Source organism: Carlito syrichta, unplaced genomic scaffold (assembly GCF_000164805.1).
Source record: "Carlito syrichta isolate Samal-C Ts95f unplaced genomic scaffold, Tarsius_syrichta-2.0.1 Scaffold308837, whole genome shotgun sequence".
Lineage (NCBI taxonomy): Eukaryota > Metazoa > Chordata > Mammalia > Primates > Tarsiidae > Carlito > Carlito syrichta.
In genome coordinates, this window is record NW_007252933.1 from 111078 (window position 1) to 138151 (window position 27074).

The 27074-nt window shown below is 36.4% G+C and overlaps 1 protein-coding gene across 1 annotated transcript in view; it reads left to right on the plus strand.

Moving 5' to 3' along the window:
• Window positions 1–27074, plus strand: part of MGAT4A (mannosyl (alpha-1,3-)-glycoprotein beta-1,4-N-acetylglucosaminyltransferase, isozyme A) — a 126127-nt gene that overhangs the window by 52452 nt on the left and 46601 nt on the right. The window contains exons 4-5 of the mRNA XM_008066048.2: window positions 7872–8005; window positions 26250–26296. Coding sequence (XP_008064239.1) covers window positions 7872–8005; window positions 26250–26296 — 181 coding nt within the window. The remainder of the gene's footprint in view (window positions 1–7871; window positions 8006–26249; window positions 26297–27074) is intronic.

The following is a 27074-nucleotide window of genomic DNA, read 5'->3' on the forward strand; positions in this document are numbered from 1 at the left end:
AGGCACTTTGCCAAGTACTTTGGTACACAATTAGATGTAGTTCCTAGTCTTGTGGAGCTTCAGTCTAGTAAAGGAGACATGCATTAGTCAACTAACCAATTATACAAACAATTGTATAATTACATCCTTAATTAGTGATATGAAGGATGTTTTGAGAATGTCTAGAAGGGGCATTTGACCTAATTTAGGAGCTTTAGGAGGTCTTAAAAAATATGTTTGATCTAAAGCCAGTAGAATATGTAGTTTACTGGTAAAAAAATGAGTGTATTCATTTCCTATTGCTGCTGTAACAAATGACCACAAACTCAATGACTTAAAACAACACAAATTTGTTTGGAAGCGTTGGAAGTCAGAAGTCTTAAAATCAAGGTGTCAAGCGTATTGTGTTCCTTCTGGAAGCTCTAAGGAGAATGTTTCCTTGCCTTTTCCAGCTTCTAGAGGATGCCTGCATTCCCTTGTGGCCCCTTCCTTCAGCTTCAAAGCACATCTTCAGGTTTATCTCTGTGTCCCTCTTGCTTCTCATTGTTACATCTTCTTCTCTCACTCAGACTCTCCTGTCTTCCTCTCATAAAGACCCTTATGATTACATTGGGCTCACTGGGTCACCCAGAATAGTCTTCCCATCGCAAGATTCTTAACTTAATCACACCTGAAAGTCTCTTTTGCCATGTTAGGTAGCATAGTCACAGGTTCCAGGAATTCAGGCATGGACTTCTTTGGGAGGCCATTATTTTCTCTACCACAATGAAGAAAACAGGGTGGGAGAAAAGAATATTTCAAAAAATGCAAAGAACACCACAAAAGTCCTGTGATGGAAGAAATCATGGAATGTTCTAGAAAATGAAAGATGGCCACTGTAGTTGAAGTGAAGAGTAGGGGGAGGCATGGACTAAGATGAGTCTAGAGTTGTAAGTCGAGGCCAGGTCACTTACAGGATTTGAGTTTTATTCTAAGAGCAGTCTGAAGTCATTGAAAGATTTTTAGCAGGACTCATTAAGGATGATCTTATAAGATTTAAATTTTGCAAGGATCACATTGCTGCAGTGGGGAGAATGAGGATGCAAGAAAAAGCAGATTTTGAAGACCAGATGAGAGGCTGTTTTAATGATCCACCTGAGAGAGGATGAACTTGGACCAGGCAGTAGAGGCAGAGGTAGAGATAGAAAGAGGAAGATGGATTGAAGAGTTGTTTGGAATATATGAGACTGTCTAAGGGAGGACATAGTTATGAATTAGATTTGTAGACTGAGCTGGAGGGAGTGGTCAAGGAGAAGTCCGAGGTTTCTGGGCTAAGTAACTGAATTTATGATGGGTACTATTTACTGAAGTAGGAGACAATGCAGAATGTTTTGCAGCAGCTGGTTTGTAAGGAAAGTTCATAAACTAAATTTGGATACAGTAAGTTTGGAGTTGATTTTGAGCTGTCACAGTGGAGATGTCAGCTAGGCTGTTGGATATTTAGATGTGGGATGCAAAGGAGAGATCTGTGTTAGACTTAACTTATGAGTCATCATTTGTGAGTAACTGGTTATTGAAGAGATGGGTATGGATGAGATCACCTAGGGCCTATGACTGACCATTGAAGTTTCTCCAGCAATAGTTTCCAGGGAAAGAGAGGATGAAGCCAGGGAAGACAGATGAGGAAGTATAAGTAGGTAGGGAAAACAAAGCTGCTATGGAACATAAGGAAAAAAGTGAGGAATAAATGACTCAAGTTAAACCATAAGGAAACATGATAGGCTAAAAATATTTGACCAGTAATTAATATTTTAAAAAGAACTTGGTGTAGTTGTAACTGAAGGAAGATTGCATCATTAAAGATAGGAAATGCCAAGACTGTTTCTAAATTTTTCTTGATTTTAAAGGAATACTTACAAGAATTTGAACACTTCTCCGGAAAGTGAAAGAAAACTGAAATAACGGTTGATAGCTCTGTCAAATTATAAACACCATGAGGCAGAAGCATCGCCTATCATATGATTGTATTTCAGATTGTCTAGCACACAACAGATGTCTTATATATGCACAACTGATACTTGAGTTGGAAACACTAGGTAGTTAACCAATGGAAAAAGTTCTTAATCTGTACTTTGGCTCAGTATCTGTTTGATTCCTGGTCTACCTTGCTCTTCCCTCAAAGGATGATATAACCATCACTTCACTTACAAGCTTTTTCTGAAATCTAACCCCTTAGAATGCATATGATTTCTGGATTGCAAATCATAGAAGAACACTGTATCAGACAAAACAGACTGGGTTATGTTGTGGTAACTAACAACCTCCAAATCTCAGTGATTGTAGTAACACAGGTTTATTTATATTTTTGCTCATAGTACGTGTCCATCTTGGTTGATGAGAGGCTTTGGACATTACTGTTCATTCAGGGATCCAGGCTGACAGAGCAGTTGCCATCTTGAATTTTACTGGCTACTCTGCCAAAGAGAAAAGACATTCTGAAGGATTTCACACTGCAGTTACAGTGTTCAGCCTATAGATACACATACTGACAACTTGTAGACTATTGCTAATTACATCCCCTTCCCCCACTGTCCCAACCATAAGGGGACCAAGAAGTACAATCTCACCATAGTCTCAGAAGACAGGGAAAAACTGCCCTTTTTTTTGGTGGCAGTTTGGTGAATTACCACACGCATTGTTGCTTTAATTCTGTAGGTTTGGCTGACACTTATACTGTCTATTTTTTTTTTTTTTTTTTGTTGGAGTCTCACTCTGTCACCCAGACTGGAGTGCAGTGGCCGCTCCCGGCCACCGCAGCCTCGACCTGCTGGGTTCTGGCAATCCTTCCGCCTCAGCCTTCCAAGTAGCTGGAATTACAGGCATGCGCTACCACGCCCGGCTGATTTTGTGATTTTATTGTTGAGATGAGGTCTCGCTGCCCAGGTGGGTCTCGAACCCGCAGGCTCAGGCAATCCACTCACCTCAGCCTCCCAAAGGTGCGGGATTACAGGCTGAGCCACCAAGCCCGTCTGACACTTATACTTTCATTTTTGGTGCTTTTAGAGTCTTTGAATGCTTTAGTTTAAAACTAAAGAATTTAAATTTGAACTCAGAGTGTATATGGGAAAAAATGGCTTTTTCTTTAAACATACCATCTAAACTGAAAATAGAAACAACCCACCTTCCAAGAATGTGGTAGGGAATAGAGATGTGCATTATTACTTTTTACCATTATTGCTTGCATATTCTGGATCAGCATGTGTTTTGCTCTTTTCATAACCAAAGTCTTTGTGCTCCATATGAGTTCATGTTTCCTAGGAATGTTTCACATCAGAGTTGTTGCACTTTAAATCTATATTCTAGATATTTGAAATATTTTAAATTTAAATTCTGAGGTAGATTAAACTGTATGGAAATTTGCTTCCATGGTAACTCATTCTGTTTTTTGGCATCTCAGAGTAACATGATCAAAACAGAAATCTGAATCTGGAGTCCTCTCATCCTCAAGTGCGTGTTCTGAGTAAAAGATGCTCCATCCACTTACTGAAGTCATCCTTGATTCTTCCTCTTTTCATGTCTCTCCCAGTCTGAAGTGCCATTCCCTAGAATTGCCATCCACTCACTTCCATCTCTTCAAAAGCCCTAATTCAATCTGCCATATATTCTTTTTTTTTTTTTAATTTTAAAGATGTGGGGTACAATTCAGGATGAGATGTACAAGTGGTCATGATACAGGTAAAGTTTGGGCCTCCCTTTGGTCCCCACTTTACCTGGTTTGAGATCAGGTACACTTATTGATGTTGTGTGCCCCACTCCCCCCATCCTGGCAGTATCCTGCTACTGCCAGTCCCTTTCTTATAGTACTATGGCAAATGTTTAGGGTCCACTTATGAGTGAGGACATGTGGCACTCAGTTCTTTGTTTCTGTGATAGATCACTGAGTCTGCATCCAAGTTGCAGCCAAGTCCATATGTATGTTCTTCTTTATGGCTGTGTAATATTTCATTGTGTATATGTACCACATTTTTTTTATCCATACTAGTTCCATGTTTTTGCTATTGTGAATTATGCTGCAATAAACGTGTGTGCAGGTATCTATTTTTTTAGAATGATTTGAATTCCTCTGGGTATATTCCCAGTAGGGGGATTGCTGGGTCGTATGAAAGGTCAATGCCATCTCTTCTTTTAATTAGTGCAGTACCTTCCTAACTGATCTCCCCAAAATGCTTTTGCTCTCCACAAAATTTGGGAATCTCTTAGAATTACAACCTTACAATGACTTTCTTGCACTCAGAATTAAAATAGCATTTGCTATCTGACCACTACCACTGACTTTTTTTTTTGAGATGGAGTCTCACTATATTTGTTGCCAGGCTGGTCTCACACTCCTGAGCTCAAGCAATTCTGCCTCAGCTTCTCCCAAAGTGCTGGGATTACAGGCATGAGCCACTGTACCCAGTTCTGACTAATTCTCTGAATCTAGGCTTCCTCTGTTTTAAATGCATTCTGTTCTTGCTGTTTCTTGAGTATGTCAAGATCATTGTATCTTCAGGGTCCTGCTGTTTTCTGTCCTGGAATGTTCTTCTTCAACTTTTTCTCATCATTAGTTACTAACTCAGTTGATATCAGAGGGACCACAGGATCTATAGGGGTACCCTCTTCCCATTCATCACTCTAACAGTACCACATTTTAATTTGTGTAGTACATATCATCCTGTAAGATTACACATTTTTTTCTTCTTTTAAATCTGTGGGGTACAATTCAGGGTTAGGTATACAAATGTTCATTGTGCAGATATCTTTGTTGATGAGGTGTGTCCCTGGCAGTTTCCCACTACTGCCAATCTCTTTCTTATAGTATTATGATAGTTGTTCAAGGTCCACTTATGAATGAGAACATGTGATACTCGATTCTTTGTTTCTGTGATAGATCACTCAGTATTATAGACTCTTAAGCCCATCCAAGTTGCTGCGAAGTTAATAATTTTTGTCCTTCTTTATGGTTGTATAATATTGTATCGTGTATATGTACCACATTTTTTAAATCCAGTCCTCTTTCAATGGGCAGCATGGATGTTTTTGCTATTGTGAATAATGCTGCAATAAACATGCATGTACAGGTATCTTTTCTATAGAGTGATTTGAGTTCCTCTGGATATATTCCCAGAAGGGGGATTGCAGGGTCATATGGGAGGTTGATTTTTAGATCTTTTAGTAATTGCTACACTGTTTTCCACCGAGGTTGTATTAGTTTGCACTCCCATCAACAGTGTAGACATGTTCCCTTTTTGCCGCATCCTCTCCGACATCTGTTGTTTTTTGAGTTATTGATGATGGCCATCCTGACTGGAATTAGGTGGTATCTCAGTGTGGTTTTAATTTGCATTTCTTTGATGACTAGCGTGACTGAGCCTTTTTTCATGTGTCTGTTGGCTGCTCGTATGTCTTCTTTTGAGAAGTGTCTATTCATATCTTTTGCTCACTTTGTAATGGGGCTGTTTGCTTTTTTTTCTTTTTGGCACATTTGAGTTCCTTGTGGATCCTAGATGTTAGACCTTTGTCAGATATACAGTTGGCAAATATTTTTTCCCAGTCTGTGGGCTGTCTCACCACTTTCTCAATGGTTTCTTTGACTTTGCAGAAGCTTTTCAGTTTGATGAGGTCCCACTTGTCTATTTTATCTCTTATGGCATGGGCACTTGGGGTTTTGATCAGGAATTGGTTGCCAGTTCCAATTTCCATAAGGGTGTCTCCTGTTTTCTAAGATTCTTATAGTTTGAGGTTTTATGTTTAGGTCTTTGATCCATTTAGAGTTGATTTTTGTGTATGGAGATAGGTTGGGGTTTTGTTTTAATCTTCTGCATGTATGTGGTCAGTCAATTTTCCCATCACCATTTACTAAATAGGTTCCCCCCTCTCCAGTGGTTGATGGTGGAGGATTTGTCGAAGATAAGTTGGTTGAAAAATTGATGTTTTGCTTCTGGAATTTCTATCATGTTCCATTGGTCTATATGCCTGTTCTTATACCAGTACCAGGCTGTTTTGATTATTGTAGCTTTATCATAAAGCTTAAAGTCTGGGAGTGTGATGCCTCCTGCTTTTTTTTTTTTTTTCCTGAGGATTGTTTTGACTATTTGTGGTTGTTTATGTTTCCATATGAATACCTATGTTGTCATTTCCAGGTCTAAGAAGAATGCTGCTGATAATTTAATGAGTATTGCATTAAATCTGTAGATTGTCTTGGATAGGATGGACGTCGTTAACAATGTTGATTCTTCCAATTCATGAGCATGGAATACTTTTCTATTTGTGTCATCTTTGACTTTTTTGAGCAGTGTTTTGCAGTATTCATTGTAACGGTCTTTTGCATCTCTGGTTAGGACGATGCCAAGGTATTTCCTTTTGTGTGTGTGGTTATTGTGAATGAGATTGTGCTTTTTATTTGGATTTCTGTTTGTTTATTGTTGGTGTATAGGAATGTGACTACCTTTTGCACATTTATTTTATACTGAGGCTTTGTCAAAGTCCTTTATCAGTGCAGGGAGGTTTTTGACAGATTCTCTTGGGTTTTCGATAAATAGAATCATGTCGTCTGCAAAGAGGGATAATTTAACTTCCTCTTTTCCTATTTGGATATCTCTGATTTCCTTCTCTTGCGAGATTGCTCTAGCTAGGACTTTCAATACTTTGTTGAACAGGAGGGGTGAGAGTGGGCATCCTTGTCTTGTTCCAGTTTTCAGGAGAAGTGGTTCCAATTTCTGTCTGTTTAGCAGTATGTTGGCTGTGGATTTCTCTTAGATGGTTCTTACTATTGTGAGGTATGTTACATCTGTGCCTAGATGTTTGAAGGTTTTTAATCAAGAAGGGGTGCTGTATTTTATCAAAAACTTTTTCCATGTCTAATGTGTACAGCATTTTTACATGATTCAGTTCAATTTTCTGAACTCAGTTCTATTGGGTGAAATTTTGTATTGTTCACCTAGTAAGTGTCTGTCTCAGAGGAGAAATTGCACATAACCAAATGTGAAATTCACATTATGCCTAAGCAGTTCCCTAATATGTTTATCATGAGGGAACAAATTGGTATTCAAAACAACCATTATAGGCAAATTAACTGTATTTTTAGACTTAAAGAGAGTTATACAAGTAGTACACAAAGTGTGTTCACATCCTGCATAACCATAGTACAATGATCAAAACCAAGAAATCAACATTGATGCTATACTGTTAACCAACCTTAGCTCCATTCAGATCTTGTCATTTGGTTCATCATCATCATTGTTATTATTTGGTTCTAGGATTCACCTCAAGAATCTGTATTTTATTTGATCGTCATGATTCTTTAGTCTTTTTCAGTCTTGGACAGTTTCTTATTCTTTGTCTTTCATGACCTTGACACTTTAGAGAGGACTGGCCAATTATTTTGTGACATATCATCTCAGTTTGAATTGGTCTGATTTTTTTAATGATTGGATTGAGGTTATGCATTTTTGACAAAAAAAAAAAAAACCCAACAGAAGTGATGTTGTACTCTTCTCCGTACATTATATGCTTGAAGTTGATCTGTAAGATGTTAATTTTTAAGATGTGTTTGATGTTTCTAAGTTTTAGTTGTGTAATAAAATTGGCTGTTTATACTTTACTGCCATTCATTTTCAGTGTGAGGTTTAATGTCTTTCATTTTTATCAGTTTGTTTATATTTTTTTCTTCTGTTTGAGCCAGGTGAAAAAGAATTACAGTATTACAGGCATGCCTTTGTAGTCTCTGTTTATTTTTCTTTCTGAAACTGAATATATTTTGATCTTTCAATTTTTATCAATTTAAGAGTTTATAATACTTTTGAAATATAGTGTCTTTTATTTTGTCCTTTTGAAATGTTTTTAATGTAATTGCTGTATTTGTTTTGTTTCAGTTTCAATAGTAATGGGAATTCCCACAGTGAAGAGAGAAGTTAAATCATATCTCATAGAAACTCTTCATTCCCTTATTGATAATCTGTATCCTGAAGAGAAGTTGGACTGTGTTATAGTAGTCTTCATAGGAGAGGTAATTATTGTTTAATTATTGTTGTTGTTTTTTACCATATGTAGCCTATAAGAGCTGAAACAATAATTGAATATTTAAATATGTTTTATAAGCATTTTTTAAAAAATGTGATGGGTTAAAGTTTCAATAATATATCTGATGGTTTAATAAGTCTAACTTGTTGTTTACCTAAACTTCTCTCCTGCAGTTACAAACCAGAAACAATAATCTTCGTTGTCAGTAAGATATCATACACACAGATCTTTAAGAACATGTCCCCATTTCTAACTCTAAGATCTAAATTTGGAAATTTGCACTGATGTTCTTTGGGAGTCCTGAAACCTAAAAAAAGATTTAGCCTTGGCTGAGGTTTTATCATCACTTTATTTCTCCAGCCCTTCTCTGTACTCCTAAGAAATCATATGAATGAGAAGTATTTTATTTTTTATATTTTAGTCTCCTCAAAAGATCTACAGAAAGAATAAACTTTGAGCAAGTTTTTTTTTTAAATCATGAGGAAGACCCCCAGAGTAAATATTTCCTTAATTATCATATAAAATTTCAGAATGGGAAAAGATTTAGGACATAGTCTAGTTCTGGCCCACTGATTATTAACTTTTCAGAGTTCCCCATCTCTTTTTAAATGAAAATGGTCTTAGTTATTTTCTTAACAGAAAAGCAAACACATGCATACTGTTCAAAACAATTACATAAATGTATAATAAAAAATTGCATGTTAATTTCTTTATACAGATATAACTATTAATAATTCAAAATATATCTTAAGGAATTTTTTTCTTGGCTTGTGTACATTATATGAGTGGGATCATTCCATATATATATATTAATGAACATTTTTTCATGCAAAAAGAATAAATATAAAGGTATCATTTTTATGGCTAAAACTATTCCAATGCCTGGTTTTAACATAATTAATTTCTGTTTGATAGACATTTAGGTGTTTTTGCTGTTATTAGCAATAAAATATATCTTTTGCAAACATTTTCAAATAAATCACAGATTTTTATAAAGGCATGAATTATCATTAGTTCATTTTAACATCTGAGAGCATTTCTCTAAATAAATTATTGTGTACTTGTAATACTGACTTGGTATTAATTCCTAACTGTGGAATTGCTGAGTCAGATTTCTTATACATTAAAATATTCATAAATGATCAAAAGACCCTGCAGAAGATGAGTCTGTTTAGTCCTCTTCCAACATTCTGTGAGAGAGCTTGTTTCTCTGTTCCCATAGATGATATTTATCTAATTTTATTTTGCTAATTTGATGGGTAAAAGAAGTACCTTTGTTTAATTTTTTTAACTAAATGGGATTAAATGTTGGTTTATTTTTATTTATTTATTTATTTTACCATTTTTATAACTTTGGCTCACTTTTTAGTTGTAATTTTTGGTTTATCAGAAATTTTCATATATGAAGGCATAAATATTTTGGTTTTTTTGGTCTTTTGTAGAAGTTTTATACTTTAAGTAATCAAATTTGTCATCACTTATTCTATGCCAGTAGAAATGGGTACAACCTCTTTGGAAGCATCTTGGCAATAGCTATTAAAATTTAAAGTATAAACTGTGACATAACATTCTGCTTCTAAAAACTGATCCTGTAGACACATTTGCAAGTATAGAAATATATTCAGGCACATAAACATATTTATATAGCTCCTACATGTACATTATATAAAATATAAAAGGAAAATCATCTTGTGAAATATAATTTAAACTATAAGTTGCAGATATCTTGAGAGTTGGAATTCTGGGCACATGTTACGCTCTATTGTATACAGTTTTGTAAAATTATAATTTACTTACAACGAGCCTATATTGATTTTTTAATAGGAAAGGAACCCTTAAACTGTAAAAGAAAAAACTGTCCTCATACACTTGAAAAATAGTATTACGTTTACAGATAGATAAGTGTACTGTGAATGCAAGGCCCTCTTGCCATAGCCATGTATCTGTTCTCTAAGATGCAGTAACGCTGGCTTTGGAGTCAGAGGACCTGTGTTCAGGGATGGATCCTACCACTTTCTGCCACTTGAACAGGCTGCTTTCTCTTGCTTGAACCTCAGTTTCTTCATCTCTTTAGTGAGAATAATGCTATGCACTCTTTTGAGCTCAGTACTGTTGCAGGGAGGTGCATTGAGATCACACATGGAGAGGTGTAGTAAACTGAAAAGTGGCACAAGTGTCCGCGGTACTCTCATCTCTGAAGAATCTTCTCTTGAAATAAACAAAAATAGGAAGCCACAGCCCCCCCCAAAAAGAATTCTCTCTTGGGATACAGTATTTGTGAATGTATCTACATAGAACCTCAATAAGAAAGTCTGTTCTGAACTGAAAATTAAAGAGTCCATTGAATTCCCTTTAGGCAGTTTAAAATTATTAATCACCATATTTGATTCTACCTTGACTAGTAGTTTTTACCTAAGTGTTCTGGTATGCTGGGGCTTATTCAACACTAGTGACAGTGCATATTCTGTGGCTTTGACCATGATCTACATGTGGGTTGGTTCTTAATTCTAGACTCTACCTCTTCCTGAGCTCATATTTCCGTCTGCCTATTTGATAACATTATTTGAAGCTTTTATGGCAAACTCTTACTCTGTTTATAACTAAATTACGCTGCCTTTCCCAAAGTATTTCTCTTTTAGGTTTCTCTCTATCCATTTACAGTGTAGTGATAGGCCTGCACTGTAGTCATTCTTCTCCCCATTCATGATATAGACCTGTGCGTTCTCAGTTCTGCTGATGTTATTCAATTGTCTGAAGTATTGATTGCTTCTTCCTTTCCTTTTCTTATTCATCCTTGAAGTCCCAGTTCCCACTTCCCATGTGAAATTAAATAGGAAAAAATAAGTACATCCTTGGCAAACATTGTTAAGTAAGTTAGGAATTTTTATAAAGGCATGAATTGTCTTTGGTTAATTTTAACACTGAGGAGAAAATTAAGGATGAAAAAGAGCCAGAGAAGAATACACATAGGTAATCAGGCTTATAATTTTTTTCTTCCCTGTGCGACTTTCTGTTCTTTGTATTCTCTTTTTCTTGAAAGAGATGAACCATAAGATACTCCTCTGGAAGGAAAGGAGAGACAGAAAAGTAATTTTTAGCTATATTTTGTTCTTTGTCCCTCTCTGACCATTTCACCTATAGCAATCCACTGGGCATATGTGCTGACACATTTATAGAACATGCAAAATTTTGAACAATTGAATTTTGATACATTATTTGAAAGTTCACTGGCTCCATTCTGGAATTTCAGAAGAGATTAAGAGAAATAAATATTAGCTGTCCTGAAGGATCAGTTGTCTATATCATGAACAGGGAGGAGAATGACTACAGTGCAGGCCTATCACTATGCTGTAAATGGACAGAGAGAAACCTAAAAGAGAAATACTTTGGGAAAGGCAGAGTAATTTAGTTATAAGTGTTTATATCGTCTGTCTGTCTGTCTGTCTGTCTGTCTATCTATCTATCTATCTATCTATCTATCTATCTATCTATCTACCTACCTACCTACCTACCTATCTACCTACCTGTCTACCTACAGACGAGGTCTTGTGTTGACCAGATTGGTCTTGAACTTCTGGCCTCAAGCAATCCTTACCAAAGTGCTGGGATTACAGGCATGAGCCACATTGCACCCAGCCCAAGTGTGGTGTTTAGATTCAAGAATGTATCATTTTTGTGTTTATTTTTACTTAGAGTTTAATTATAATCTTTGTATTCTAATGTTCTTTTATTGTCTGTGTGCTTCATATTACTTTTATGTGTTTTATGGTGTCATTATATATTATTATTTATTTTATTTCTATAATTCTTATTCATGGTCATTTCTGGCAAAATATTTCCTAGAAGTACTCAGAATTCTAGCAAAAAAATGTTTATCCTGCCCCATTTTTATATCTGGGGAAGTCCCCACCTAACAAATCCTAGTGGGATGAAGTGCCTTTTTCTTACTATGAAAACCAAAAATGCCAGGTATTCATTTTACTTGTTCAGATATGTGACCTGGGCTTGCCCTGGATTTTATGTGAAGCTTAATTATTTTAGATGGCATGGAAAATTTAAAAAGAATAGCCGGGCTCGGTGGCTCAGCCTGTAATCCCGCGCCTTTGGGAGGCTGAGGTGAGTGGATTGCTTGAGCCCGCGGGTTTGAGACCCACCTGGGCAGCGAGACCTCATCTCTACAATAAATCAAAAAATCAGCCGGGCGTGGTAGCGCATGCCTGTAATTCTGGCTACTTGGAAGGCTGAGGCGGAAGGATCGCTGGAGCCCAGCAGTTCGAGGCTGCGGTGGCCGGGAGCGGCCACTGCATTCCAGTCTGGGCGACAGAGTGAAACTCCAACTCAAAAAAAAAAAAAAGAATGAACAGAAAAATTATTAGAAATAACAGGGAAATTTAGCAAGGTGGCTGGATATAGAATCAATGTATATTTCTGTATGTCAATAACAAAAAACTTGCTGGGATTGTGGACAGTTATTCTGAGGGTAGATGATGACTGTTTAGTCAGTGTCACTGGCCACAGTGTCACTGGCCACAGGCATCCAGGGCGAGGCTTTTATAAGCTGTGGTGTTGGGAGTGTTCTGTGATTTTTGGCTGTGGTCCAACCTTACTTCTGCACCTTCCTAGCCTCGTTCCTTGGCCTAACTGGGGGTTCTATCAATTCTACCCACTTGTCTTTCAGTAAATCATTTTTCTGACTGTTTTGCCACAGTCAGTGTCTTTTGTTTGCAACTAAGATCCTGACTGATACAGGGGGTATCTTGCTCCAAAAAATGCCAGAATTCTATATAATTGCCACCAAGCGGAAGAGATAGTCAATATAGATGCAAGGGTGGATGGCTTAATGTTATTCCAAGTGGTTAGAGAGAGAAGAAATGAGTTTTTGAGGTGTGTTTTAGGCAGAATATTGCCTAAAACATAATAACCAAGCAAAGTTAGTGATAACCATAAAGATTGCTGAGATTTTGGCAAGAGGGCTTTAGATACCTTTTCTATCATTCTACTTATTCACATTGTATCTGCAATTACCTAGAAGCATTCCAATGGGCTTGTTAACTTTTTAAATTTCCTAAACTGTATGATTCAAGTTAAGATTCTATAATGAAATAGTCATTTCATTTTATAATGAAATTCATCATGTTGGAGGAGTGCCTACAGTTAGTTTCTGAAAAACTGAGTTTAGAGAGTTCCCAGCTTCATGGAGTATTTAGTATACAGTGTGAAAACAGTTTTGCTTTTTACTGTTTTCTTGTTTTCTGTTGTGTACATTCTCATTTGTATTTTATAGAATGAATGCCTGAAGCTTTTACTATATTTTCTTTACATTCTTTGATTTAAGTTAGGGCTAGTTAATTAGCCAGCCTATGGGCAGAATTTTGTAAAGCAGGTAAATTTATAAATGAATACAGAAGCTGAATAACCAGAGAGAATTGATCAAATTGCTGTGGCATATTTGGTTTTTATTTTTATTTTCTGTTGTATATTTTATTTATATTGGGAAACATTATTCCTATTTATTTAAATTAATTTTTTGGTAGATAATATCACATGGTTTAAAAATTCTGTATGTGTGTTGTATACATTGAAAAGTCTCTCTTCCAGTACTGTGCCTCAACCTCCCGATTTCTCTCTCCACAGGTGACAACTGTTAATAGTTGTACCATTCAGAGATATTTAATGGCCCCATTTCTATGTATATGGTATAATGTTAACATTTTATATTAGAACAAAAAGATCTATTTATTTTTCCTTTCAGTTTTGATACAATATTTTCCTAGAAAATTATGTAAGTTTTAAAAGCATTGCTTTATCCAGAGCCAAGCAAAGTAGACTCTTGCAATTTTGTGGTCATTTCTCCCTGATTTATTTGTGCATGTGAGTGTATTTATGTCCCCTCCCCTCCTTTTTTACTGGTTAGTTAGTGAATCTGTTTTTATTATTCCAAAAACCATCTTTGGGCTTATTATTTCTTTTTTTGTTTTCTAATTCATTAATTCTGCTTTTAATGTTATTCATTTTTCCCTTTTTTATTTCAATGTTTTTACTTTTCAAATATCTTGACCCAAATGCTAAATTGCTTTATTTTCATTCATTCTTAAAAATATATATCTATATGTATATAAGAATTAATATGAATTTTGCTTTCTTGTGGAAATTGCTTCAGTTGGGAATTTTTTTGTCTTTCCTTTTAAATTGTTGGAGAAATGTTTGTTTGCCTATACATTTTTATGAGGGTGAACCCCCTAAAAAATGGAATTATCTTTTTGGAGGGCTGGCCTCTTGGCTTTCCCTGTTAGGTAAGTGTTCTAGGAACCCGTTGACATCAGTGTACCAGCTAGTGTTGTGAGAGGCTGTGCTAAACTTCAGTGAAGTTTTTTGGAGATCTCTTCAACATGTTTGCCCACTTTATGATGGGTGACTTACAAACATACCTGCCCACACCGTGCTGAGTGTTCAGCAGGCTTTTTGTGTGTTTTTTTAAAGCCAAAAATGGCATGAATCCCAAGTCTCACCCTTCCTCTTCACCTGATGTCACCCCACACAACTTTTTTTTTGTCTCCTGGATGAAAAAAATCCTCAAAGGAAAATGTTTTGCTGATGTGGAAGGGGTGAAACAAAAAATGACAGAAACACTAAAAGGCATCAAAACTGACAGATCAAATACTGTTTTGAGCAGTGGAAAAAGCATCTTGACAGGTGTATTGCATCAGAGAGTACTTTGAAGGTGACTGAAGTTTAAACTTGTAAAAATAAATACGCAATTTTTTACAAATCTGTTTCGTTGGGGTTCTCCCTCGTGTATACACACATATACATATAGCTTTTGTTCATAGATTTTGCTGAATTTCCCTCTTTTTTTCTTACTATTATGTGTAGTTGCTGTGCTGGTTTCTTTTTTATGCATCATCATTGAAGAAGATGGATTTTTCCAGAGGCTTCTGGTTTAGAGAAGGACAAGAAGACTAGTGTTCCAGACTAGTTTTTGTTGTTGTTTTTAACAATGACTTTTTTTTTAACAATGACTCTTCTGCCACAGAGTCAGGCTGATTCCTGCAAATACAGCTAGTCTTCAATTCTTCATGTTACCTCTGGTTAACATGTTACCTCTGGAACCAAACTGCATCCCTTTTGAGTCTGAGAATTGGGTTATTAGTATTTTAAAATAAAGTTTGCAGTTTTTGCATCTGGTTTTCATTGACAATTGTATATGATTTCCAGAAAGGAAAGTAGAAAATAGTGCCAATGCTGTGTTCCTGCCTGAACTCTATATAAGTGATCTAGTCTTTTCTAGTTAGACAGTTATGTGCTTTCAGCCAGGATTTAGTTACTTGCATGCTTTTGAACTTTTTTTTGGTTCCAAAATTCCTGAGGAATACAACAATGATAGAAACAGTGCAGGCTCTCATATTTACCTGTTAGTCATATTTTTAAATAAAAACAAAAGTGCAAATTTCATTGTAAGTATTATTTTATTCAATAAGCAGGTATTCATGGAAGTAAATTATGCAGTGTTCCCTTCACTCAGCTTGCTCTAATGTTAACAGCTTATGAAGCCATATTATAGTGATTAAAGTCAGGAAATTAACACTGGTACAATGCTCTTAACTGAACTACAGACTTTATTTGTATTTCACATTTTTCCACTCAAGTTCATCTCTCTGTTTCAGCACCCATTACAGAATACCACATTGCATTTAGTGGTTCTGATTCCTTAGTCTTCTCCTATCTTGATAGCTCCTCAGTATTTTCTTGTCCTTCATTAACTTGGATACTTTTAATGAATACCGGTCAGTTATTTTATAAAATGTCTCAATTTAGATTTGTTCAATATTTTCTTATAATTACATTATGGTTTTGAATAGAATAATGTGACTTACCTTTTGAAAGGATCTTGCTGTCTGCTTTGGTAAGGGCAGAGGAAAGGAGACTACTTAGAAAACTGTTGTCATAATCCAGGTGAGGCTTGGACTAGGATAGTATTCATGGAGGTGGTCAGAAATAGTTAAATTATGAACACATTTTGAACTAAATGGATTTTAATTAAAATGTTTGAGAACCATTGCTATAACATCAGCATACTATTAAGGACAAATTCCTATTTAACGTATTAATGAGCTTAAACTGTTTCTTTTAGTGTTTCCTGTTTATTTTTATACATATGAATAGAAATATGTATCAGATTTAAGCTTAAATGTCAAATCTTTAGAGATGCTTTCTCTGAATATTTGGTTTAAATAGGTCACCTCTGTTTTTCTCTATTATTGCATTCTCTTTTTATAGCACTTAATATTCAGTTATATATATATATATACACACACATATGTGTGTAACTTTTGTTTGTTTATGGACTACATCTGTCACTAATTTTAAGTTCTACAAGGCAGAGATCTTGTCTGTTTTATTTACCAATCTATACTCAGAGCTAAACCATATGAACACTATAGATCCACATATATATCCGATATGGATATAGTGTATATATATCATAATATATATATATATATCCCTGTTCTCCACATTCTTCCTAATACTTACTATCTTTTGTCTTTTTGTTAATTAACCATTCTGATAGGTGTGAGGCTGACTCATTGTGGTTTTAATTTGCATTTCCCTAATGATTGGTGATGTTGAGCATTTTTTCGCATACCTGTTGGTCTTTTGTATGTCTTGTTTTGAGAAATATCTATTCTGGTCTCTTGCCCTTTTTTCATTGGGGTTTTTGTTTTCTTACTGTTGAGTTGTTTGAGTTCCTTATGTATTGTGGATGGTAACCCCTTGTAAGATGTATGGCATACAGATATTTTCTCCCAATTTATAGGTTATATCTGCATATTGTTGTTTCCTTTGCTGTGTAGAAGCTTTTTAGTTTTATGTAATCCCATTTTTCCATTTTTGATCTTGTTACCTGTGCTTTTAGGGTCACATACTTTAAAAAAAATCAGTGTCCAGACCAATGCCATGTAATTTTTCCCCTGTGTTTTCTAATGGTAGTTTTAGAGTTGGGTCTTACGTTAGTCTTTAATCCATTTTGAGTTGATTTTTTTTATATCATGTGAGTTAAAGGTCCAATTTCATTCTTCTGTATGTGGATATTCAGGTTTCCCAGCACCATTTATTGAAGAGGCTATTCTTTTCCCATTGAGTGTTTTTGGCATCTTTGTTGAAAATCAATTAATCATACAGTATGGATTTATTTCTGGGCTCTATATTCTATTTCATTGGTTGATGTGTCTATTTTTTAACACTCAGTACCATATTGTTTAGATTACTGTAGCTTTTTAGTGTGTTTTAGAATAAAGTAGTGTAATGCCTCTGGCTTTGTTCTCTTTGCTCATAATTACCTTGGCAATTCAGGGTTTTCTGTGGTTCTATATGAATTTTATGATAGTTTTTCTAAATTCCTATGAAACATGCTATTAAACTTTTTGAAAAGGATTGCATTGAATTTGTAGATAACTTTGGGTATATGGACTTTATAATGATATTAATTCTTCCAATCCTTGAGCAAATGATATTGTTCCATTTATTTGTGTGTTCTTCATTTTCTTTTCACCAACATGTTATAGTCTTCAGAGTACAGGTCTTTCACCTCCTTGGTTAGATTTGTTCGTAAGTATTTTCTTTGTAGCTGTTGTAAATGTGATGTTTTCTTGCTTTCTTTTTCAGATAGTTAATTTTTAGTATATAGAAATGCTACTGATGTTTGTATGTTGATATTGTATCCTGCAACTTTACTGTATTTATTATTTCTAACAGTTTTTTGGTGGAGTCTTTAGGGTTTTACATATGATCATGTCATCAGCAAACAGTGACAAGTTCATGTCTTCCTTTCCTATTTCAGTTCTTTTTATTTCTTTCTCCTACCTAATTGTTTTGTCAAGGACTTCTAGTACTGTATTGAACAGAGGTAGTGAGAGTGTATATCCTTATCTTGTTCCAGATATTAGAGTGAATGATCCTTTTACTGTGTAGTTGAACTTAGTTTGCTAGTATTTTGTTGAGGGTTTTTGCATCCTATGTTCATTATGAATATTGACCTGTAATTTTCTTTTCTTGTTAATGTCCTTGTGTGACTGTAGAATCAGGGTAGTACTGGCCTTGTAAAAAAGAGACTGGAAGTATTCCTTCCTCTTTGATTTTTTGGGGAAGAGCTTGAGAAGGATTGGTATTAGTTCTTTTTCAAATGTTTGGTGGAATAGCAGTGAAGTGGTCCTGTCTTGGCCTTTTCTTTAATGGAAGACTTTAATTACTGCTTTAGTCTTATTACTCATTATTAGTTTTTCAGATTTTCTACTTCTTTATGATTCAGTCTTGGTAGGTTATATATGTCTAAGAATTTATCCATTTTATCTAGGTTATCCAATTTGTTGGCATATAATTGTTCATAGAAGTCTCTTATGATCCTTTGTATTTCTGTGGGATCAGTTGTAATTTAATTTATTTTATTTTATTGTCATTTTTCTTAACTTTTTTTGTTAGTTAACTAAAAATTTGACTGTTTTGTTTATCTTTTCAGAAAATCAACTCTTAGTTTTGTTGATCTTTTTAATTGTTTTTCTAGTCTCTATTTCATTTATTTATGCTCTGATCTTTATTATCTCCTTCCTTCTGCTGACTTTGGACTTGGTTCTTCTTTTTCTAGTTCCTTGAGGAGTAGCAATAAATTGTTTGAGATTTTTTTAAAATGTAGGCATTTATTACTATAAATTCTCTCTTAGAACTGTTTTTGCTGCATTCCTTAAGCTTAGTTTGTTGTGTTTTCATTTTCATTTGTCTCAAGGTATCTTTAAATTTCCCTTTTTATTTCTGTATTTGCCCATTGGGTTTAGGAGCTTGTTGTTTAAGTTCCATGTGTTAGGAATTTTCTGAAATTCCTCCTGTCATTGATTTCTTGTTTCATACGATTGGAAAAGATACTTGATTTAATTTCAGTCTTATTAAATTTGCTAAGGCTTATTTTGTGCTATGTCATGTAATCTTTCTGGAGAGTGTTCTGTGTGTGCTTGAGGAGATTGTGTATTCTGTTGCTGTTGGATGGAATGGTCTACATACATCTGGTAGATCCATTTGGTCTAAAGTGTTGTTCGAGTTGTGTTTTCTTACTAATTTTCTGTCTAGGTAATCTGTTTAGTGTTGAAAGTGGAGTATTTAAATCCCCTCTTAGTATTGTATTGAAATCTCTATCTCTTCCTTCAGGTCCTTTAACATTTGTTTTATATATTTAGACATTCTGGTGTTGGGTGCATATGTATTTACAATTATTATATCCTCTTGGTGAATTGACCCCTTCATCATCAGATAATGATCTTGGTTTGTCTCTTTTTTTCACTTTAGATATGGGTTGGGCTGCCAGCTGGGTTCTACTGTCTAGTGAGGTCCCCCCCAAAAAGCTTTCTTCCTTTTATCTGTGTGTCCACTTTCCTTCCTACCTGTCCCAAGCATATCGTTCACCTACCCCTGGAATATACATATCACAATTTTAAGTTCACAGATATATTCTCAGAATTGGGTGATAATGTTATTTATAAAAAACCGCCATGTACCTTTTGAAAAGATCTCAGGAAAAAGTACTGTCTTAACGTAGAGCAAGCAAGCCCCAAGCTGTGCTATCAGGTGGAACTGCTGGCTGGATACTGTGAATGTTTCTGTTTAGGCTGGTTTCAGAATGTATTTCCTGGCCAGGCAATTCTGCTGTTTGGGGTCTGCAGGTGGACAGGGGTACAGACTGGGCTCTGAGGCTAGGTGGTGGTATTGCCACTCTGAGTGGGACCAGAGGCATGATTGAGAATTGCCTCCCTGTCAGGGTGAAACAATTAGGTAGGATTTGGGCTGAGTTAAATGACTGTTTGGACTTTTATGCCAAGCAGGTCTAACCCCCTAGCTTCTCTAAAATGCAATGTAGCTGCTGTTTGGCTTTCTGGGTCAAGCAATGCTAGTCCCTACCCTTTTCCAAAATGGGTGCATCCCTGCTTGGGAAAGGTTTTGGGGTGTGTTCTGAGGCTGGCTGTGGGAAGTAACTGTATGGGGACTCAAGTTAGGCTGAACTTCCCATTGTGTTTCTGAGGGACACCAGCTCAGCTTTGTGAGTAGACTATACATTTGGCTGTTATCTCCAGTCAGGCACTACTTCTGACAGGAAAACGAAGGTACCACCAACATCTATGTGCTGCTCACTGTGACCTCTGCTTACCTTGTCTACCTGATCTTGGGCAGTGCAGCTGTGACATCACCTACAGTGTTCCCTGTGAGGTGAGACCTGATCTCAACAGCGTACCTGTGCCATTACTACCCTTCCCCTCCCCCCACCTGCCTAGTATTCTCTGTGAAGTGAGACTCGACTGGATTGGGATTCCTTTTACACTTCTTGGAATGGTAGTGAAGCTGGATGACTACCTTTGTTTCTCTTTTCCCCTACAAAAGTTATGGACCCAGGGAAATTCTCTGTATCTGGCATTGTACTGCCTTGCAGGAGCAGGAGGGGATGACACAGTCATACTGAGACTATTCGTACCCTTCTTATTCTGTTTTCATTTAATTCTGTGAACCATGTAGGTGTCTGAGTCTTGTTTTTAATTAACAGGGTTTGTGGTGGTTGCTAGTTGTACTTGCTGTAGTATGGAGTGGGGCTTGAGACTTCCTGTTCTGACACCTTGCTGACATCTCCTCTGGGTCCTCTTTTGTACTTATTTATTTTTTCCTCATATACCTCTCAGGAAAGCTGAGTGACCTTGTACTTACATAGTTTCATGTGTGCAAACCTGAAGTACAGTCATCTCCTGAAATCTGTGGGATTGGTCCCAGGACCTTCCATAGACACCAAAATCCATGGATGCTCACGTCCCTGATATAAAATAGCATAGTGCAATATTTGCATATATCCTATATGCATCCCTCTATAAGCTTTAAATTATGTCTTTATTATAAAATCAAATACAATGTAAATGCTGTATTAATAGTTGTGGTACTGTATTTTCTATTTGTATTATTTTATATTGTTGTATTGTTATTGTTTTTTCCCAAATATTTTTATATAAGATTGGCTGAATACACAGATGCAGAACCCACAGATACAGAGAGCTGACTCTACCTGTTTTTTTTCTTTTACATTTAACTTTATTCTGTCTCTTAGGTTTTTTTTTTTTTGTAATTCACATATGATACAATTCACCCACTTAAAGTCAGAGTTGTACAGTTATCACCTCAATTAATTTTAGAACATCTTCAACACCCCAAAAGAAACTCCTAGTCTTTCCCTATTAATACCCCTCCTACTGGATAAAAAAAGATATGGCATATATACATGATGGAACATTATGCAGCCACAAAAAGGAATAAATTATGAACTTTGCAGCAGCTTGAATGGATTTGTAGTCTATCACACTCAGTGATCCATCACAGAAACAAAGAACTGAGTACCACATTTTCTCACTCCATAAATGGACCCTGAGCATTTATCATAGTACTGTAAGAAAGGGATTGGCAGTAGTGGGTCACTACCAGAGGAGGTGGCAGGTGGGAGTGTATAACATTAATAAGGGTACCTGATCCCAAACCAGGTGAAGTGAGGACCAATGGGAGGTCCATACTTCACCTGTACAATGATCACTTATGTATCTAACCCTGAATTATACCCCACATCTTTAAAATAAATAATTAAAAAAACCCTCTTACTCTCAGCACTAGTCAATTGTTAGTCTGCCTTCTTTCTTTTTTTTTTTTTTTTGAGTTGGAGTCTCACTCTGTCACCCAGACTGGAGTGCAGTGGCCGGTTGCGGTCACTGCAGCCTTGACCTGCTGGGCTCCAGCGATCCTTCTGCCTCAGCCCTTCCAAGTAGCCAGAATTACAGGCATGCGCTACCATGCCCGGCTGATTTTTTGATTTATGGTAGAGATGAGGGCTTACCAAGTTGCCCAGGTGGGTCTTGAACCCATGGGCTCAGGCAATCCACTCACCTCAGCCTCCCAAAGGCGTGGGATTACAAGCTGAGCCACCGAGCCCGGCTAGTCTACCTTCTTTTTTTATAGATTTTTCTATTCTTGATATTTCATATAAATGCAGTCATATATTCTGTGGTCCTTTGTGACTGACCTCTCACTTAGCATAATGTTTTCAAGGTTTTTTCATGTTGCAGAGCATATTAATAATATCTATTAGTTGTAATGTAAAAATATTAAATTTTACTTAACCATAAAGAAGACTTGATCCTCCAGGAAGGTAAAACAAAAACAAAAACAAAAACAAAAACCCCTCTTTCTTCTTTTGATCTATGTGTCTACTTTCCTTCCTACTTGTCCCAAGCATATCATTCACCTACCTCTGGAATATACATATCATAGTTTTAGGTTCACAGTTATATTATCAGAAATTGGCGTTAATGTTACCTATAAAAATAATCAAAACAGCCTGGTATTGGTACAAGAACAGGCATATGGACCAATGGAACAGGATAGAGATTCCGGAAGCAAAACCTTAATTTCTCAATCAACTCATCTGTGGCAAATCCTCCAGCAACAACCACTGGGGAGAGAAGAACCTATTCAGTAAATGGTGCTGGGAAAACTGGTTGACCACATGCAGAAGGTTGAAACAAGACCCCTACCTATTACCATACAAAAAATCAACTCTAAATGAATCAAAGACCTAAGCATAAAACTTCAAACTACAAGAAGCTTAAAAAATGCAGGAGGCACCCTTATGGAAATTGAAACTGGCAACCAATTCCTGATCAAAATTCCAAGTGTCCATGCCATAAGAGATAAGATAGACAAGATAGATAAGATAGATGCTGGCAAGTGGGACCTCATCAAACTGAAAAGCTTCTACAAAGCCAAAGAAACCATCAAGAGAGCAGAGAGACAGCCCACAGACTGGGAAAAAATATTTGCCAACTGTATATCTGACAAAGGTCTAACATCTAGGATCTACAAGGAACTCAAACACATTGAAAGGAAAAAAACAAACAGCCCCCCCTTTAAAAAGTGGACAAAAGACATGAATAGACATTTCTCAGAAGAAGATATATGGGCAGCCAACAAACACATGAAAAAATGCTCAGCCTCACTCACCATCAGAGAAATGCAAATCAAAACCACATTGAAATACCACCTAACCCCAGTAAGAATGGCAATCATCAATCAAACAAACAGCAACAGATGCTGGCAAGGATGTGGAGAAAAAGGAATGCTTCTATACTGCTGGTGGGAATGCAAACTATTTCAACCTCTTTGGAAAACAGTGTGGCAATTTCTAAAAGAATTAGGCATTGACAGCAATCTCCCCTACTGGGAATATACCCAGAGGAACTCAAATTATTCTTCAAAAAAGATATCTGCGCATGCATGTTTATTTCAGCATTATTCACAATAGCAAAAACATGGAACCAACTGTGCTGCCCATCGAAACTGGACTGGATTAAAAAAATGTGGTACTTATACACAATGGAATATTACACAGCCATAAAGAAGGACAAACATAAGGACTTTACAGCAACTTGGGTGGATTTAGAGTCTATCATACTCAGCGACCTATCACAGAAACAAAGAACTCAGTAACACATGTTCTCACTCATAAGTGGACCCTGAACAATTACCAAATACTCTAAGAAAGGGATTGGCAGTAGCGGGATACTGCTGGGGTGGGGATGTTGGGGGAACAACATCAGTAAGGGCACCTGATCTCAAACCAGGCAAAGTGGGGACCAAAGTGAGGCCCAAACTTTACCTGTTTGGTGACCACTTGGATACCTAATCCTGAATTGTACCCCATATCTTTAAAATAAAAAATGAAAATCTCCACATGTCTTTTAAAAAGATCTCAGGAAAAACCACTGTCTTAACTTAGAGTGAACAAGCCCCAAGATCTCAGCAACTGCCTGCATTTGCTCCAGGTAGGGTAGGGGCAAGTAGAGGCCCCAGTGGAGAACAAGATTGGCTTGACCATGTGTTTCCGGGCCGGTTATAGATTTGCTTTAAGAGGAGTCCCAGAACAATCCCTTCAGCTGATACCACCAAGGATTGACTCTCCTGTATAAAAGTGATACTAGTTACAGTTGTAAGTGAACCTTTTATTGGCTATGTTAATTAAAGGCTACATAAGGATTCCATGTAGTATTATATTTGTATCACTTCGTTTCCTAAGTTTGATTACACATTACCTAACAAATATGTGTCCATATCAGCTTATTCTTCTTGGTTCCCCTCTTGGACATCTTGCTGGGGATAGAAAGCTGGTCTTGCTCGTCATTGCATTCCTGCTTCCTTAGGTAGGCAAAACACTACCATCGTTAAATGCTTATCACAGTGAATTTCAGGTTGCTGCTTGACACATTCAAGTTTATAGAAATGATGCTTGTTTATATTCTTCATTATTATAGATGGATGAGTGATTACACACATATTGGTCAAACGTGGATAATTTATTTAAAAAGAAATTACTCATGTTTGGGCTTATATAGTGGAAGTACAAAGATTTTTAAGTTGTATTTCAATTCTGCAGTTAAGAGTTTGAAGGATGTACTCTTTTTGTTTGTTTTCCTCAATTATTAGGTGTTTTGTCAGTTTTTAGAACATAGATATTTTATATATCACTGATGTCTTTTAACAGTCAAGCATTTCAGTGTAAGTTGTCACTGTATTTAAAATCAGTAGGGAGGTGAGTGGATTGCCTGAGCCGACAGGTTCGAGACCCGCCTGGGCAACTTGGCGAGACCTCATCTCTACAATGAATCAAAAAATTAGCCGGGTGTGGTAGCGTGCGCCTGTAGTTCCAGCTACTTGGAAGGCTGAGGTGGAAGGATTGCCGGACCCCAGCAGGTCGAGGCTGCGGTGGCCGGGAGCGGCCACTGCACTCCAGTCTGGGTGACAGTGAGACTCCAACTCAAAAAAAAAAAAAAATCAGTAAAGAAGGCCCTGGTTGGCCCAGGAATGTGGCTGTGTCCCTGCAGCCCAACCTGTTGGTTCACCACATAAATTACCTAGTTGTTTATTTCGCTTCCCAGGGTCCTTGAAGAAGCAGGGATCTGAGAGTCCTGACTTAGTGTGGAGTTAGGAGGAGGATGGATCCTGGGCGCACGCCCCAGAGAAACACCAGTAATAATTATTTGCATTTGTGCACTGCGTGTGCCCTACTCTCTTAATCCCTGCAGCAATCCTAGAAGGCGGTGTCTTCTGTTGTCTTCATTTTACTAGGAAACCGAGGCTCAGAGAGGTCTAGCTCTTCCTAAGTTATCCAGCTGGTAAGAGGCAAATTGAGATTCTCACTGTGGTCCAATTTCATGGTATTTGACATAGCATCAGGGACAAATTCACTTTGTTTCTTAGAAGGGAAGAGTTAAAGGTGTTCATCTCTGTTAGACACCTGGGAGTCAGAACCTTTGAACAAGGCAGTTTCTACTGTTGAGCATCACCTCCTGATGGGTTGGGCTGAACTCAGTTAAAAATGTCTACTATACTTACCCTTGTTCCATTTACAGCAGTGGTTCCAGCCTGGCCTACTATAGGTACTCAGTAAGTGTTTGTGAAATGTGAACATGTAATTTACTAAATGAATACATAAGAAAAAAAGTAGACAGGGATTATTGGAGTTTCACTTGCTCATAATTTTAAAGTATACAGGCTTGATAAATGTTTATTTCTAAATGGTTAAAGTGCTCTTGATTTGGGTTCACAGTATCAGTATAATAATAATATAGTGTAATAACATGACTTTCTATTACATAGTTTTATCTTTTAATTGCATAATCTCTAGGTTATTTCCTCCCACCTTTTAAAAAAATAGAATAGGAAAGTGAAACCCAGAAAAATGACTTTACTTTAGAGTCTATAGACCTTAGAGTATACAATCAAGCAGCTACAGAAGCAAGCCCTGAATGTAGGTTTTATTATTTTAAGTGGAGAAATCTTTCTTGATAGCATGCTGTCTCTGTCGCTACTACTGTTTGCTAGTTATAGTTTTTTTTTTCAGAAGAAGTAGAAATAGTTTCTGTGCTCAACTTTTCTAATGAATTAAACATAGAAAATTAAAAATAATAAAACTTAAAACTATGCTTACTGTATTAGTAATTACTTAGTGATACTTAGTAGATAATAGAATAGTATATAAATGCAAATCTCGAGGTCTAAAATTTTAATGTAATGTTTTGATGAATGTTTTATCATTTGCTTGATTTCAAGCATTAAAAGTTAAATAAGACTATAAACACATGAATGTGGGCACTTTTTGTTTTCTTTCCCAGACAGATATTGATTATGTACGTGGTGTCGTAGCCAACCTGGAGAGAGAGTAAGTCCTTCTTCAGTATATACCTGCAAATATTTTGGTCACTATTATATCTTGGCTTTCGGTTAAAAAAAAAAAGTCTTCCTTGATAGTTTGTTTCTCTGTGAAGTTCATTGTTTATTAGACCCCGTATCTTTGGTATTTCACTTTGTCATAAAAAAATATATATATATTATATATATGTATATATATATAGGTGATTAGATAAATTGATGTGTTTCATTATAGAAAATACTTGAGTATCATATGTACATAACACTATCATATAAACTATAGCCTTAATCTTGAAGTCAGAGAATATAGAGAGTCATATGATATTATCTAAGTCTTTCACACTGTGTTTACCAGGCAAACTTTTTCCGCTCTCACGGCAGATATTTGTGTAAAAATTTCGGGCCTTAATGTAAACTACATCTTAATCTGTTCTATTCTGCAAAGATTGAGTACTGGTTTACCACGAGCAAGGCACATAGCAGGCAACAAATGGAAAGTTTATACATTTCAAGTATTATTGCTTTTTACAATATTGCCTTAGTAGTTATAATGGTAATATTATGAGAATTAGTCTTGAATGTAGGTTTCTTCATTGAATTGTATCTGTTAGCCAGGCTCGGTGGCTCAGCCTGAAATCCTGCGCTTTGGGAGGCTGAGGTGAGTGGATTGCCTGAACCCGTGAGTTCGAGAGCCGCCTGGGCAACTTGGCGAGACCTCATCTCTACAATGAATCAAAAAATCAGCCGGGCGTGGTGGCGCGCGCCTGTAGTTCCAGCTACTTGGAAGG